Raw genomic sequence first — 19,189 nt, forward strand, 5'->3', positions numbered from 1 at the left:
ACCTGACCACAGACAGTAAAACGGACATATATATTCCCTAGTGTTCAAAATCAACTCAGCAAACGGTCTCAATGATTTTGTTCAGATAAAGATCTTGTGTTCTTTTCTATCCAGATCAAACACACAAGAACAAAACTATTTATTTTTTATTATTTCTAGTTCAGCTCATAAATGTGTCAAACAAGGAAGGCAGCCGATATTGTGGTGTTATATGGTGATTGGACAGCTGATGTGTCGTTGGCGCGTGTCTTCATCAGATAGGCTTTTTACACTTTACGCTTGGTTAACACTGTTCTTTATCACTGTAAAGTACCTGACTTATCAAACTGGAAAATCTCCCCATGACACTGAAATCTAACACTTATGATAAAAATTCTGCGGCCCCCTACACCCCTAACCTATTCTGAGATGGACTGCTGAGAGGCGACATGATTAAACACCAAGTTTGTTTAGAGACAAGATATGCTTTACACATAGCATATTCATATTGTTCACAATCAATTGTTAAATTAAGCTTCAATGTTTTGTGTTGGACAACAAGAAGCTGTTGGCACAGATTTTTAATGGCAATTCTGTGACACAATTGTATCAGTAGATATCTCAAACATGGCCGCCAATCATGGACTAGTCCATCTCTCTACCATGGTGTCACACCTAGCACACCACAGATTTTTAATGGCAATTCTGTGACACAATTGTATCAGTAGAGATCTCAAACATGGCCGCCAACCACGGACTAATCCATCTCTACCATGGTGTCACACCTAGCACACCTCAAATTGACAAAACAGGGTGTCATTCATTCACCAACTATATCAATTCATATTTATTGACCAAACATGTTGACATATTACTTTTTATTATTTACATGAAAATTACATTATATGCATGTGATGGCTCACGTTTTTCTCAACATTTCTATGGTTTACTATATAAAAACACATCAAATATCAGTGTCAATATAGTGTTTGCCAGCTAGAGGTGATTTATGCGTATATTATGGGATACATTAGTGCTTAACACAAGGTGTTCTTATCAGACAGTAAAATAACCATTGGGTTTTACTTAACAGTGTTTTGTCTGGGTGCAGTTACTTAAATTAAGTGCAATTCGGTGGGTTGAAATTATCCATATAAATAAATTATCTTTTTGTAATTTTGATAAATGTTGTCTCCTTTCTGATTGGTTATCTTCGACTTATAAATAGACATCAGTATAATGACATCAACTTTATCAACTTTTATTTAGTCTATCACCCCTGGCACTAAACATAAGCTAATCACCATAATGGTGACTGCAGGGGCAGAAACTAGGAGCATATGTTGGAATTTGAGTTAGAAGTCCAATTTCTCTTTCACATGTTTATTTACATGCAGCTGCAACTTACCCCAAAGAAGTTAATTAACCCCTACCCTAGATATTTACAATCCAAAACACTTATCTCAAAACCTCTCTATCCAATTTATGGGATCCATATAAAAAATTGCTGAGTTCAAACTGTTGGATTGGTCAATGATTTTTTGAACTTTGAGACAGATTACAAAATATTGCTACACACACAAAAAAAGTTACACCTTGATACCGCTTTGTCACCGTTACAAAAACTGTTTGGTAAATCATAATGTCAGTCCACAAAAAATATCACTGACAGATAACACAACCAGGTAAGTTCAACATTTAATTCCAAAAATTATCAATTTTGGTATTAAATAGCCATTAGCTGTAGACTGCCTTTCATTATGTAACAGTGATGACCTGACATTAAGTGTAAGTAATGAATGTGATCTGTCAGGGACCAAACACATTGGGATTAGTGTTAAGTATCTCTTCCTGTACCCATCAACACACACAGATAACCCATCAATCACACTGTCCAAACACAACCTTACCTGCCCTGTTTAAATATCTAACCACATATTATTTTGTGTTAAGCTGATCATTTTATACCAAACAACTAAACATTTCAATTGATTAAAAAACACAAAAAAATAAAAACAAAAATTGTGGAGCAGAGAACAAAAACATGCCTAAAAAGCCACAAATTCTCATTGAAATTAACAGACACTTTTATTGGTTCAGCCTGAGGTTAACCAGACTTTGATTGGCTAAGTCTGCGGGGTCCTACCCCTAAATGACAAGCTGTAACCATGTATTGATTCACTGATCAATAGAGTACTGGGTAATCATAAATCACTCACAGATACCATAACTATACCTCTATCAGGAACCCCTACTAACAAGTGGGTCTACTATCAGGAACCCCTACTAACAAGTGGGTCTACTATCAGAAACCCCTACTAGCAAGTGGGTCTACTATCAGGAACTCCTACTAACAAGTGGGTCTACTATCAGAAACCACTACTAACAAGTGGGTCTACTATCAGAAACCACTACTAACAAGTGGGTCTACTATCAGGAACTCCTACTAACAAGTGGGTCTACTATCAGGAACCTCTACTAACAAGTGGGTCTACTATCAGAAACCACTACTAACAAGTGGGTCTACTATCAGAAACCCCTACTAACAAGTGGGTCTACTATCAGGAACTCCTACTAACAAGTGGGTCTACTATCAGAAACCCCTACTAACAAGTGGGTCTACTATCAGGAACCCCTACTAACAAGTGGGTCTACTATCAGGCACCCCTACTAACAAGTGGGTCTACTATCAGGAACCCCTACTAACAAGTGGGTCTACTATCAGGAACCCCTACTAACAAGTGGGTCTACTATCAGGCACCCTTACTAACAAGTGGGTCTACTACCAGGAACCCCTACTAACAAGTGGGTCTACTACCAGGAACCTCTACTAAAATCCTACTGCCAGGAACCTATATTAAAATTCTACTGCCAGGAACCTCTACTAAAATTCTACTACCAGGAACCTCTACTAAAATTCTACTACCATGAACCTCTACTAAAATTCTACTACCAGGAACCTCTACTAAAATATTATTCTACTAGGAACCTCAACTAAAATATTCTTCTTCCAAGAACCTCTACTAACATTCTACTACCAGGAACCTCTACTAAAATATTCTTCTACCAGGAACCTCAACTAAAATATTCTTCTTCCAGGAACCTCTACTAAAATTTTACTACCAGGAACATCTACTAAAATTCTACTACCAGGAACCTCTACTACAGGTGTGTATTACAATACCTGTCACATGTGTGTATTTCCTTACCAGTCACAGGTGTGTATTACACTACTTGTCACAAGTGTGTATTACTCTACCTGTCACATGTGTGTATTATTTTATCACAAGTGTGTATTACACTACCTGTCACAGGTGTTTACTACTCTACCTGTTAAAGGTATGTATTACTCTACCTGCCACAGGTGTGTATTACTGTCACAAGTGTGTATTACAATACCTGTCAATTGTTAACTACTCTACCTGTCAAAGGTGTTTATTACTCTGTCAAAAGTGTGTATTGCACTACCTGCCACAGGTATGCATTTCCCTACCTGTCACATGTGTGTAAAGCCTACCTAGCACAGGTGTGTATACCCCTACCTGTCACAAGTTTGTATTAGTCACTACTTGTCAAAGGTGTGTATTACTCTAACTGTCACATGTGTATATTACTCTGTCACAGGTGTGTATTACCCTATCTGTCACAGGTATGTATTACTTTACCTTTCACAGGTGTGTATTAATCTACCTACCACAGGTATGTATTACTCTACCTACCACAAGTGTATAATACACTACTTGTCGGAGGTGTGTAGACCCCTACCTGTCACAGGTATGTATTACTTTACCTTTCACAGGTGTGTATTACTCTTCCTACCACAGGTATGTATCACTTTACCTTTCACAGGTGTGTATTAGTCTACCTACCACAGGTATGTATTGCTCTACCTACCACAAGTGTGTATTACCCGACCTGTCACAGGTGTGTAGACCCTACCTGTCACAGGTATGTATTACTTTACCTTTCACAGGTGTGTATTACTCTTCCTACCACCGGTATGTATCACACTACCTACCACAAGTGTGTAATACACTACTTGTCACAAATGTGTAATACACTACTTGTCACATGTGTGTATTACTCTACCTACCACAGGTGTGTATTACACTACCTGCCACAGGTGTGTATTACTCTACCTGTCACAGATGTGTATTTTTTACCTGTCACAGGTGTGTATTACTCTACCTGTCATAGTTGTGTATAACTCTGTCACATGTGTATATTACTCTGTCACAGGTGTGTATTACCCTATCTGTCACAGGTATGTATTACTTTACCTTTCACAGGTGTGTATTAGTCTACCTACCACAGGTATGTATTACTCTACCTACCACAAGTGTGTAATACACTACTATTCGCAGGTGTGTAGACCCCTACCTGTCATAGGTATGTATTACTTTACCTTTCACAGGTGTGTATTACTCTTCTTACCACAGGTATGTATCACACTACCTACCACAAGTGTGTAATACACTACTTGTCACAAATGTGTAAAACACTACTTGTCACATGGGTGTATTACTCTACCTACCACAGGTGTGTATTACACTACCTGCCACAGGTGTGTATTACTCTACCTGTCACAGATGTGTATTTTTTTACCTGTCACAGGTGTGTATTACTCTTCCTAACTCAGGTATGTATTGCTCTACCTACCACAAGTGTGTATTACCCAACCTGTCACAGGTGTGTATTACTCTTCCTTTCACAGGTGTGTATTACTCTTCCTTTCACAGGTATGTATTACTCTTCCTACCACAAGTGTGTCATACACTACTTGTCACAGGTGTGTAGACCCCTACCTGTCACGGATATGAATTGCTCTACCTACCACAAGTGTGTACTTCCCTACCTGTCACAGGTGTGTATTACCTGCATGTCACACATGCATATTTCCCTACCTGTCAAACATGTGCATTACTCTATCTGTCACACATGTGTATTATTCTATCTGTCACATGTGTGTATTATTCTACCTGTCACACATGTGTATTACTCTATGTGTCACACATGTGTATTACTCTACCTTTCACAGGTATGTATTTCCCTATATGTGGCATGTGTATATTTCCCTATCTGTGGCATGTGTATGTTTCCCTATCTGTGGCATGTGTATGTTTCCCTATCTTTGGAATGTGTATATATTTCCCTATCTTTGGCATGTGTATGTTTCCCTATCTGTGGCATGTGTATGTTTCCCTATCTGTGGCATGTGTATGTTTCCCTATCTGTGGTATGTGAATGTATTTCCCTATCTGCGGCATGTGTATGTATTTCCCTATCTGCGGCATGTGTATGTATTTCCCTATCTGTGGCATGTGTATATTTCCCTATCTAAGGCATGTATGTATTTCCCTATCTGTGGCATGTGTATATTTCCCTATCTGTGGCATGTGTATATTTCCCTATCTGTGGCATGTGTATATTTCCCTATCTGTGGCATGTGTATATTTCCCTATCTGTGGCATGTGTATATTTCCCTATCTGTGGCATGTGTATGTTTCCCTATCTGTGGCATGTGTATGTTTCCCTATCTTTGGCATGTGTATGTATTTCCCTATCTGTGGCATGTGTATATTTCCCTATCTGTGGCATGTGTATATTTCCCTATCTGTGGCATGTGTATATTTCCCTATCTGTGGCATGTGTATGTTTCCCTATCTTTGGCATGTGTATATATTTCCCTATCTTTGGCATGTGTATGTTTCCCTATCTGTGGCATGTGTATGTTTCCCTATCTTTGGCATGTGTATATATTTCCCTATCTTTGGCATGTGTATGTTTCCCTATCTGTGGCATGTGTATGTTTCCCTATCTTTGGCATGTGTATATATTTCCCTATCTGTGGCATGTGTATGTTTCCCTATCTGTGGCATGTGTATGTTTCCCTATCTTTGGCATGTGTATATATTTCCCTATCTATGGCATGTGTATGTTTCCCAATCTGTGGCATGTATATATTTCCCTATCTTTGGCATGTGTATATATTTCCCTATCTGTGGCATGTGTATATTTCCCTTTCTTTGGCATGTGTATGTTTCCCTATCTTTGGCATGTGTATGTATTTCCCAATCTGTGGCATGTGTATGTTTCCCTATCTGTCAAAGAGTTGTTTTGTAATTAGCCTGATATGATCTTTTGTCGATTGATCATTAAAGAATGTCATTGTAGCTGTGGTTATCTCTGATCCTTGATGTCTGGACCAGCAGGGGCCATCAATCAGCCCCAAAGGTCCTCTGCACCCTGCATTATCGGAGGGATTACATCTAATGTTTTTGGTATTAAGTTATCTTGGTCACAACCAATAGACTCCCACCAATAAGCCGTTAATGCCTTGCCCTGAATGTTGTAGCCCTGCAGTTATCTCAATGGAAGATTAAAAGAATACCTGCGGTGAGCTGAACATCGTCCACCTTACCACAGATGACCTAACTGTGAAAACACTGTCAAAGTTTTATGACAGAGTGAAGCTTCCTAGGTTATATTGATTCTAAATGACTTTGTTTTGATTGTACATTGGTTTCCATCTCTGTTGGTATCATTAAACTACATTATATCAGTGTAGTACAGCTCTGTGATGAGGAGTAGCACACTCCAGGTAATAAATGTTCTACACAAGACAACACTCCCGGCTTCTCACACGGACTGGCAGTGATAACATCTACAATCAACCAACACTTCAAACTTTATATAGCTCTTTAAATTGACTCAGGACATTTTTTATGTAGTTCTAGAAAACAAATTGAAAATAAATTAATTTTTCCATTAATTGTGTGAAATATGTGTGATAAACCGTTGGTTTGCTGACACATCTGTCGAGGCGAGGTGTGTGGTTGTAGATCTAATGGAGTACGGCTCTTCAAATGATCTCGACAAAGTCAAAAGGCCAATGATTCTATCTCTTAAAACACATACTTCAAAATATTTGTTGCAAATAAAAGAGTAATTTACAACTTGAGCAAATCAATTTTGACATTTGGGACATTCATTTAACAAGTCTCAACTCAGACAGCATGCAGTGACATGCTAAATTACTTGTCTCTTTTGAATGTGACACTTGGTGACAAAAGTTGATAAAGTATATTTATTATATTTTTGTCTTTTGTGCCCGATGAACAGGTATCATTAAGTTTTTATTTGATAAAGATTTACAGAAATATATTCAACAGAGCATGTCAATTTGTTTGAGGGATCTCTCAAGAAATAAGGTGTACTGCAACATCCCACTGACGTCACATGGTTACTAGCAAAATATCTTGTATTAACTCTTTATAAATATAATTTAAAAACGAAGTTTGTATTCCTTTTTATTAAAACAGTATTGACAGTAAAAATAGCCTTCGGTTGTTTTTTATACAGAAATCCATTCCTTTGGAACACGATCCATGAAAATCTAATTAATTATGTGCTGTCTATAGCATGAACTTCCTTAAATGTTCACTGACCAAGGTAAAGCCGGGATTAACATAAAGGATGATGAATGACAGAATTGCTCCAGGAATAGCACTGCTATTAAACAATGTGGTGAAGACACCAGAGCTGTCCAGAGCTGTCCTTCACTACATAACAGTGTTTACTGGTGACTTAATGTGGACAAAACTCATGCTTTTCAAAATAACTGAAGTTTAATACTGTTGACAAAACTTGAAGGTCTCTTTACACCTATTTCCTTTACAGAATTTTAAATATTAATCATCATATGGCATTGCCACTACAGAACCTTACCTATTCAGATGACATTCATACAAGTTATGAATGCCATAAACCAATTATTGACGTCAACATTATTATGATGTCATAATTGTAAAGTTGGTACCACTGAAACTCCCCTGACAGACAGATGCATATTGGACGAAAACACTATTTGAAATAAATGCTGAATAATAGAAGTAACTGAATTTTCTGTTATAAAAACATATCCCAAAAAAGGAGATATAAGTATTGAACTTCTTTTAGTTGCCATGCGTAGCATAAGAATACAACTGAAAGGACTATGTATGGTTTGGGCCTTTTTTGTCTCACCTGGTCTAACATCAAAACACACCTGTAGTTTATTGTATCTCACCTGGTCTAACATCAGAACACACCTGTAGTTCATTTGTATCTCACCTGGTCTAACATCAGAACACACCTGTAGTTTATTAGTATCTTACCTGGTCTAACATCAGAACACACCTGTAGTTTATTTGTATCTCACCTGGTCTAACATCAGAACACACCTGTAGTTTACTTATATCTAACCCGGTCTGACATGAAAACATACCTGTAGTTAATTTTATCTCTTTTTATGAGGAAAAATAAACTAAAGGTATTTTCTCATATTAGACCATTTGAATATAAAATACTGTTCTATATTTTGAATATCAGTAGTGGTTTTACATATTAAATGAAGAAAAGATATATTCTTTAAATGAATCTACAAACGATCTACGACACACTGCAACAGAATGACAGGTAAACAGATATTGGCCGTTCTGTCCGTATTTTACCAACTGAACATTTATGTCTACAGTTAATTTACTCATAAAATCAATAGTTGAAATAAAAAAAAATCCATCTGGAGATGATCTTCATTACAACTGCTTTTCTATTTTTTTACCTGTGAATTATTTTTTCAATAATAAGATGGCTTTTAAATGGTACTAAAAGCACCATAGCTCATTAATCACAAATTCTTCCTTCTTACAGGCAGTCTATGTCTGCTGTGTATCAGTTATAGAGAGAAACTGGGTAGGTATCAATTATATATAGAAACTGGGTAGGTATCAATTGTATATAGAAACCGGGTAGGTATCAATTATAGAGAGAAACTGGGTAGGTATCAATTATATATAGAAACTGGGTAGGTATCAATTATATATAGAAACTGGGTAGGTATCAATTATATATAGAAACTGGGTAGGTTTCAATTATATATAGAAACCGGGTAGGTTTCAATTATATATAGAAACGGGGTAGGTATCAATCATATATAGAAACTGGATAGGTATCAATTATAGAGAGAAACTGGGTAGGTAGTCACATTTTTACTAATTTGATGCATAAAAAAGGTATTATCAAGTTTGGTTTAAACCATGCATGTTGGAAATGTATCAATCAGAACTCAACATACTCTATTTAGGAAAATATAGAAGGCAGTTCATCAGAATTCAATATCGCCAGACTTGCACAACCTAAACAGCACAAATTCAGCACACTCAGATTCAGAGAACCTATGAAGCATATTGTCAGAATTTACAAATTTAAAGACAACGCTGAAGACAGTCAAAGTTCATATACAGATACTCAAACAAAGAACCTATCACCCAATAACTATATTGTGAGAATTCAAGAGAAAAAACACATCGTTGCAATTGAACATACTCAGATTAAGACAATCTAGAACTATAAAATCACACTAACTTATACCCGTGTCCTGAAATAAAAGTTTGTAAAGGGTCATAACACCCATCAAATTATTTGAATTATAAAAACAAATCACAGTGGAACAACTTCATAAGGCAGAAATCAGGTCTACAAAGTTTGATTAATATGGAACAAGAAGGTAAATAGAAGCACTTCAAATAAAGTGTTTAAAAAAATGGAAATCAGAAAAAGGGGAATTACTCCCAGACAAAAGATAAAAACAGGCATCAGAGAGGCACCACTTACGAGTGTGGCAATTACATCCGTGAGGTTTTAAACCAAAATTTGCATTAGGGGTGAGCAAACTAGATCTTGTTAAGGATTTCATAAAAGGGGCATAGCCAGGCAAGGGGCATAGCCAGAAAAGGGGCATAGCCAGAAAAAGGGCATAGCTAGGCAAGGGGCATAGCCAGAAAAGGGGCATAGCCAGTCAAGGGGCATAACCAGACAAGGGGCATAACCAGAAAAGGGCATAGCCAGGAAAGGGGCATAGCCAGACAAGGGGCATAACCAGAAAAGGGGCATAGCTAGGCAAGGGGCATAGCCAGAAAAAGGGCATAGCCAGTCAAGGGGCATAACCAGACAAGAAGTAAGCACAGTGGCACAAAATCTGCATAAGGTGACTACATCAGTGAAGTTATGCTGAAACTGTTGGATTTGTTTGGACAATTATCTATCAATTTGTCACAAAATTCAACAATCTAATATTATGAGAACCAGCAGACAGCACGTTGTCAGATTCAACATACTCCTATGTTTCTCCCACACTTTATAGGTGCACTCAAGATTTTGCTGAGGGAAAAGGGGGAAGACAGCCCACACATGCTATTATTCTGAAAACATCACCATCGCGCCATCACTTTATGCAGCGTAACTAGGATAGCATCATCTATTTCGTCACACTTTTCTTATATCCTTGATGATGGCGTATTGCATTGGCTTCACAGTTTAAACTGATTTTACAGTTGGAAAGTGCTGGAGGAAAAATAATCTATCACTCTTGTCTGTTGAAGAGAGAGAAATCTCAAGCCTCTTTATAAACTTTCGAAATCTTACCTTGAATGGAGATTTCTCTGTTAACATCACACAGGAGTAATATATTTCATTAATCATACTTCAGTATGTCTAGTCAAAAGTAAAACTCACAAGGATGACAAGTCTAGACCAGTTACAATAAGGAAGAGAGTAAAATAAAGATGCAGGAATGGTTACATATAATAGAAAGTAGAAATGCTTACACGTCTCTTTCACATGTAACAGCAGAGAGACAGAAGGTTGGGTATAAAATCTGTATGTACTTACCCTTGGTGTATTCTCTGGCTGTGAAACGACCATAGTCTCTCGGCGAGCATCAACATCATCAAATGCGGCTTTCCGTGTGTTGCAATCTAGAAAATACAACATTTGGAGATAAAGAAGTTCCCCATTTTCATCATCAAAAGGTGAATGTAAGCTGTCACTTGCCACTGATGCACCACTTATAACACTGTTGTCTAAGTGCTCGGTATTGTTAGAATGCTGTCTCATCACCTGGTTACGGGAATGGGGTCTTAACTTCTGAAACCTCCCAGCGTTTGGGCGAACGTTCTGAAACTCCTGAGAAGGAGGGAAAAACTCCTTGGGTGGGGAATGAAACTCCCAAGGGGGATTTGATTCCTGGGGAGGGGAATACTGCTCCTCAGAAGAGGGCCAAATCTCCCGGGGAGGAGGGTGAATCAAGTCTGTCCAATGTGACATCATCATGATGCACTAGACTGTTTTTGTTCAGTATGTAGGCATGCTAACACACAACTGTAATCACAACTCCAAACTTCACATGTCTTATGATATGCTGACATTTCCCAATCATATTTCCGAGGCATTAAATGTCCTGCTTCTCTAAGCTCTTTAAAACCTTTTTTTATCACATATTTCCACTCCAAAATAAATCCACATTTTCAATATTTCTCACATTTTCGAAAATATTTTTGCTGTTCTCCAAAGGTAAACAAAAGATATTGTGTTTATCTTGACGAAGGTATTAAGATGTCTTGCCATGAACCCCGACAGTGGTTACAACATCCATAGTGGTATGTGTACTCGTCTACAGTGGGGTTATAGTGCCTCAATCCCTACACCTGTATACACCTTCAGTCCTCACACGCACACTCAAATACTCTTCTTAAAGGCACCTGGCTACCTATACATAGCCACCCCAATAAACTCTGGTATACACCCCAATACACTACAGCCCACCAGTATACCCTAGTATAGGCGATGAGGAGAGATAAGGGCAGATAAGGTGGATACAATGGGGACGTGTGACCATTGTTTGGACATTGTCTCGCACTATTCCTACCATTGTCAAGTGAATTGGACTTGTTTATCTGGCGGTCAAAACACATACATCATCGTCCAATAAGATAATTTAATTCATTTGTCAAATCGACAGAGACCGTTAAGATCTTTTCAAGCCTTATAGGGATGCACAATATTATCTATGGGTTTATTACAAACCAAGCCTCAGTGGTGGTGTTTACAAACTTCACTCTGTCTCACCTATAATACTGGCTCTCCCGAGGCTAAACTTATCATAGTGTCAGTATCATATGCCTTTTATTTCCTGGGTCTAAACTTGTGATATTTTCAGTATTTGATGCCTTGTATCTCTTGGGATTAAAGCGGGTACTTAAAAAGTATCCGATGCCATGTATTTTCTGGGGCTTAACTTATTATATTATCAGTACACTATTTGATGCCTTGTATCTCTTGGGCTAAAATTGGGCAGTTATGAAGTTAAGTTAGCATCGTGTGCCTTGTATTTCCTTGGTTTAAACCAAAGTACTTATGATATTGTCAGTATTAGGTGCCTTCTGTCACCCGAGTTCAAACCTCTGAGTTACATGGCTTCCTTCTTATAGTATAAACAGTACAACTCGTTAGCTCGTTAACTCTGACCACACAATCTACTTCAAGTGGACATAATGGGCAAACCGCCACAAGGACAATAACAGTTTCACTTCGGAAGAAGCTTCAGTATAAACAACCCACACCTGTAGAGAAATCCCTATTTGATACTTTTGCTGAGAAGTTAACACTTTATTTTCTTCTCTGATTAAACTTTGTTGAATTTGTCGCGGATTAGAGGATTTCAGTTCTACACCTTTTCTTGTAATTGTTTTTCAAGTGCTAAATTAAGATAATCCCTCATTGAAAAGATTCCAATAGGTAGAATAAATATTGCCCTCCTTTTGCCTGTGTTTGTTTGTGTTGTCCTAGTATTATACAGACTGTACAGTCCGATATTAAGCCACTGACCATTGGTAGCACCAGTCTGGACTAAATCATTTTTAATCCCGGTCAATTACTGTACTGTGCATGGGATCAATGTAAGACCCTTTATCCCCCCTACAAATTTATTGTGTGTGAATTGGAAATTTGACTTCATTAAAATGTGAATGGCAGAGATTTAATTTTGATAAGTAATAACCTCAACATGCATACTGGTAATAGCAATTTGTGTTCTGTCGACTTCGCCATGCCTGGGGTGGGCCTAGCCAAATCCAAGGACAAAACCCTACATAAACTATCCTAATTGTTTGAGACTTAAACTTATATACCACTTTTATCCAGTCAGTTGGAGTGAAATATGGCCTCTTACTTTTGAAATTTCTTATTTACTGATAACGACTTCACATCTGATTTTTCTGTAAACTTCTTGATAATGACAAGACTTTATTTAATTTCGTAATTTACAATGTCGTTTACTCTAAACAAAATGAAACGGCCTATTTATTTCTGATAGCCAATGAATAAAGGCATCAGTTGAGATCTTTTCTGACACCAGACCTAAGCTGAAAATTGGATTTAATTTATAATTGTAATCTCAGTGGACTTCCCCAGAAAGCAGTATGTTTCCTGGCAGGTTAATACATCTTAATCAACTGTACCAGAATGTATTCAGAAAACTTAATCAGCTGTACAAATAATGGATTCCAGAAATCTTAATCAGCTGTACGAGTAATTTATTCAGAAATCTTAATCAGCTGTACAAGTAATTAATTCAGAAATCTTAATCAGCTGTACGAGTAAGTAATTTAGAAATCTTAATCAGCTGTACGAGTAGTTTATTCAGAAATCTTAATCAGCTGTACACGTAATTAATTCAGAAATCTTAATCAGCTGTACAAGTATGAGTATTGAATTCAGAAATCCGGGTGATGCAGAAACACCATTTCCCGATGAGATTATTGACAACACTTAGACAGTTACTTGTGCACCCCAAAGACCAGACTGACATCTTAGACAAAACAGGAGTTGTATACCAAATTCCATGCAAAAAATGTCAGCAGTCATATATATAGGTGAAACTTGGAGGAAATTTGGTACACGTCTGAAAGAACACCAAAAGGACGTAGAGAAAATGAGCAACAGGTCATTTACCAGATCCACACGCAAAACATCTGCCACCCAGTACAATAAATAGACATTAACAGATCACGCTAACATCCAAAATCACATTGTCAATTGTGACAATGCCAGCATAGTTGAGAGGGAACAACATACAAAAACGAGACAATCGAAGAAGCAATAAAATCAGGATAACTCAAAACATGAACAGAGACGAGGGGGGGACACCAGCTGAATTACCTGTTTGACCTGATACTGACATAACAGGGGAGGGTGCTAGACTTTCACCCTACCTGTAATGCATCTGATGCAGTGTGTATAAGTGTATAAGCTCCTTATTGAAAGGCGAAACGTCCCAGGTCAAGTGACATAAAAAAATATACGATTTTAACACATCGTTGTACAGGCAAAAAATATAAATCGCTCACTCAGTTATAGCTTGACAAAGGAACCAGTCAGTCTTAAAACGTTGCGACACGTTTAATACGTACATTATTTGAGTAGAAAGTAAAACTTTGATAATACATATTTCCAAACTGCTGAATCTTATTGAATATATTATACTGGCGATTTATCATCACACTGACACAACTGATCACACTATACACCTACTTAATCATAATAGTGATCAATACAACTACTTTATATACAACATTAATTATTTGTTAAGCTCATAAACATGTTTATACCGTCATGTCAGTTATTTCCAGTGTATGTAAAGATGTTTATTTCACTGTTCCAGTAAATGATGTGGCCGGGTGGGGATTAACACCTGGGGATTAATGGTGTACAAGTTTATCTAAAGTCAATGTTGACCACACTTACAATATAGATAAACCAGCAGAAACCCTGTCACAGACGCCAGTATAAATTGGAAAACTATCAATTCGTAATCATAACAGGAAACTTCACATAAACAATTCTGCTGGTTTTACGTCATTTCAGAATTGTTACCTGTAAATTGTTTGAATGCAGATAATCAGGTGTATGTGTGTGGCTATTGGTTAGAAGTACTGTGATAATCAGGTATATGTGTGTCGCTATTGGGCAGAAGTACTGTGATTATTAAGGAAACTTGTGACATTATGTGACAAATGAATAGGTCTTGTTACAACCACAGGCCTCCATAGAAAAACTTTAACACACTGAAGGGTCTACAATTGTTGTCCTTGTTGAGATCTAAGTAAACATGATTGGGGAGCTTTTATTGAGATCTAAGTGCGACAGAATCTTGTTTGGAGAGCTTTTAATGAGATCTAAGTACCAAAGAATCATGATTGGAGAGCTTTTAATGAGATCTAAGTACCACAGAGTGGCTATTGGTCAGGAGTACTGTGATAATCAAGTGTGTGTGTGTGGCTGTTGGTCAGAAGTACTGAAATACTAGGTTATATATGTGTAGCTATTGGTCAGAAATACTGTGATAATCAAGTGTGTGTGTGTGGCTGTTGGTCAGAAGTACTGTGAGAATCAGGTGTATGTGCAGTGGGGCTATTGGTCAGAAATGCTGTGATAATCAAGTGAGTGTGTGTGTCTGTTGGTCAGAAGTACTGCGATAATCAGGTATATGTGTGTCGCTATTGGTCAGAAGCACTGTGATTATTAAGGAAACTTGTGACATTATGTGACGAATGAATAGGTCTTGTTACAACCACAGGCCTCCATAGAAAAACTTTAACACACTGAAGGGTCTACAATTGTTGTCCTTGGTGAGATCTAAGTAAACATGATTGGCAAGCTTTTATTGAGATCTAAGTCCCACAGAATCATGATTGGACAGCTTTTATTGAGATCTAAGTAAACATGATTGGGGAGCTTTTATTGAGATCTAAGTACCAAAGAATCATGATTGGAGAGCTTTTATTGAGATCTAAGTAAACATGATTGGCAAGCTTTTATTGAGATCTAAGTACCACAGAATCATGATAGACGCCAGTATAAATTTGAAAACTATCAATTCGTGATCATAACAGGAAACTTCACAAAAACAATTCTGCTGGTTTTACGTCATTGCAGAATTGTCACCTGCCACTTGTTTGAATGCAGATAATCAGGTGTATGTTCAGTGTGGCTATTGGGCAGAAGTACTGTGATGATCAGGTGTATGTGTGTGACTATTGGTCAGAAGTACTGCGATTATTAAGGAAACGTGTGACATTATGTGACAAATGAATAGGTCTTGTTACAACCAAAGGCCTCCATAGAAAAACTTTAACACACTGAAGTGTCTACAATTGTTGTCCTTGTTGAGATCTAAGCAAACATGATTGGAGAGCTTTTAATGAGAGCTAAGTAGAAGTGTGTGGCTATTGGCCAGAAGTACTGCGATTATTAAGGAAACGTGTGACATTATGTGACGAATGAATAGGTCTTGTTACAACCAAAGGCCTCCATAGAAAAACTTTAACACACTGAAGGGTCTACAATTGTTGTCCTTGTTGAGATCTAAGCAAACATGATTGGAGAGCTTTTAATGAGAGCTAAGTAGAAGTGTGTGGCTATTGGCCAGAAGTACTGCGATTATTAAGGAAACGTGTGACATTATGTGACGAATGAATAGGTCTTGTTACAACCAAAGGCCTCCATAGAAAAACTTTAACACACTGAAGGGTCTACAATTGTTGTCCTTGGTGAGATCTAAGTAAACATGATTGGAGAGCTTTTAATGAGATCTAAGTACCACAGAATCATGATTGGACAGCTTTTATTGAGATCTAAGTCCCACAGAATCATGATTGGACAGCTTTTATTGAGATCTAAGTCCCACAGAATCATGATTGGACAGCTTTTATTGAGATCTAAGTCCCACAGAATCATGATTGGAGAGCTTTTAATGAGATCTAAGTACCACAGAGTGGCTATTGGTCAGAAGTACTGTGAGAATCAGGTGTATGTGTGTGACTATTGGTCAGAAGTCCTGTGATAATCAGGTGAATGTGCAGTGTGGCTATTGGTCAGAAGTACTGTGATTATTAAGGAAACTTGTGACATTATGTGACGAATGAATAGGTCTTGTTACAACCAAAGGCCTCCATAGAAAAACTTTAACACACTGAAGTGTCTACAATTGTTGTCCTTGTTGAGATCTAAGTAAACATGATTGGAGAGCTTTTATTGAGATCTAAGTACCACAGAATCATGATTGGAGAGCTTTTAATGAGATCTAAGTACCACAGAATCATGATTGGAAAGCTTTATTTGAGATCAATTACTGGTGGGCTTTTTTTTGAGATCTAAGACACCATGATTTGAGGGTTGTTGTTGAGATCTAAATAATCATGATAGAAAGGTTGTTGTTGAGATCTAAATAATCATGATAGGAGAGTAGTTGAGAGATCTAAATAATAATAAAAGTGAGTTGTTGTTGAAATTTAAGATCTTATGGTAAAATTGTACTTAAGGTAGCAATCTTGGAAACTGACATCTAGTAAGGGCTATTTGCACATTTGTTTTACACATGTCAAGACGTCACGTGTGAATCTGTATATTCCATTCCTCAGGCCTTGTTTAAGCTCTTCCTGCTAATCCTCTTATATTTTCTCACAGACACCTAGACGTTCCACTTCTACTCAGAGTATCCGGGCATTAATTGCAATAAATATAAGCGACCAAACACCATATCATTAGCACAGATTGTTAATCCAAACATCACACCCCAGTGGATGTAAATGGCTAGGCCTGTAATCCTGTTAGTCATTCTACCTGATCAAGGGAAAGTTCAAGGGCATCCATTATTCATACATTGTTCTTATGGGTCTCGTTGACCTAATCATCATTTCTACCTTCTCAATAAGTAAGGAAATCCCACATTATCCTGAGTTAAGGAACGATGCATCCTGACCTTGACCAAGTTTTCTTAACTCTGATTGGCAACTAATTCAACACCTGCTTTGTATAGATCACTTAGTGTGAAAATAAAACAAAGTTCCTGTAGTCAGACATTAGCTGTATTCTATTAAGAAATCTTACAGACACAGACATTAGCTGTATTCTATTTAGAAATCTGACAGACACAGACATGAGCTGTATTCTACTTAGAAATCTTACAGACACAACATTAGCTGTATTCTATTTAGAAATCTTACAGACACAGACATTAGCTGTATTCTATTTGGAATTTTGACAGACACAGACTTTAGCTGTATTCTATTTGGAAATCTTACAGACACAAAATTAGCTTTATTCTATTTAGAAAGCTGACAGACACAGACATGAGCTGTATTCTACTTCGCCATCTTACAGACACAGACATGAACTGTATTCTACTTAGAAATCTTACAGACACAGACATTAGCTCTATTCTATTTGGAAATCTTACAGACACAGACATTAGCAGTATTCTATTTAGAAATCTTACAGACACAACATTAGCTGTATTCTACTTAGAAATCTTACAGACATAAATACTGTATCACCGCTACTTGATAAAAGTCCATCTTTCCTAAGATCAAGCATCATGAACTGCAGCTGATATTAATATTTAAAATCAATTTATATTTTGCAATCATATCTGACAGCTACGGTAAAATCCCAACTTAATTCAAAATTCAGACTAGAAAATGTTGGTAAGATATAAATGCCCCCCGCTGCCATGTGAAACTAGTTTCAGTGTTCTATAAAAAGTTACAACTACTTTGATCTTGATACCCTGAATTATGCACACACACAAGGTACTACCCTTAAAGTTGATATATATAGCAACAGTGACCTTGGCCTTGACCTTGGACCATGAAACACAACAATGTCCGAAGTATACTCATACTTGACCTTTGCATGAGGTTTGACCAAAATCCATGAAAGATNTTCCCCCCCCCCCTCCATTTTATGGAAGGTTGTACCTTTGTATAAAGTTTGAACAAAATCTGTCAAAGAATGAAGTTGCTAAGTGTTTACATTGAATCGGGACGGGACAAGACGGGTGTTTACATTGAATCGGGACGGGACAGGACGGACATGGGCAACACTATATTCCCCCCCCCCCTCCATTTTATGGAAGGTTGTACCTTTGTATAAAGTTTGAACAAAATCTGTCAAAGAATGAAGTTGCTAAGTGTTTACATTGAATCGGGACGAGACACAACGCAACGGGACGCGACAGACGGGACGGCCATGGGCAACACTATATGCCCCCCCATTTTATGGCGGGGGCATAAAAATCTGAACATCCATTTGTGTACAAAACAATTATATGATTATGCTTGGTATTGGTCTTTCCATATGCTAGTTATGTATTAATCATGTGAATCTCTGATGTTTTAGCTCTGTAAATCTCTGATGTTTTAGCTCTGTAAATCTCTGATGTCTTAGTTTGGTTAATCTCTGATGTATTAGCTCTGTAAATCTCTGATGTCTTAGCTCTGTAAATATCTTATGTCTTAGTTATGTTAATCTCTGATGTCTTAGCTCTGTAAAT

At 37.4% G+C, this 19,189-nt stretch overlaps 1 protein-coding gene across 3 annotated transcripts in view; it reads right to left on the reverse strand.

Moving 5' to 3' along the window:
• The window catches only part of LOC110450327 (mitogen-activated protein kinase-binding protein 1-like), a 117,456-nt gene that overhangs the window by 23,671 nt on the left and 74,596 nt on the right, over positions 1-19,189 (reverse strand). For all 3 annotated transcript variants that reach the window (XM_021497909.1, XM_021497997.1, XM_021497836.1), the window contains exon 21: positions 10,690-10,775. In XM_021497909.1, coding sequence (XP_021353584.1) covers positions 10,690-10,775 — 86 coding nt within the window. The remainder of the gene's footprint in view (positions 1-10,689; positions 10,776-19,189) is intronic.

This window comes from Mizuhopecten yessoensis, unplaced genomic scaffold (genome assembly GCF_002113885.1).
Source record: "Mizuhopecten yessoensis strain PY_sf001 unplaced genomic scaffold, ASM211388v2 scaffold57, whole genome shotgun sequence".
Classification (NCBI taxonomy): domain Eukaryota; kingdom Metazoa; phylum Mollusca; class Bivalvia; order Pectinida; family Pectinidae; genus Mizuhopecten; species Mizuhopecten yessoensis.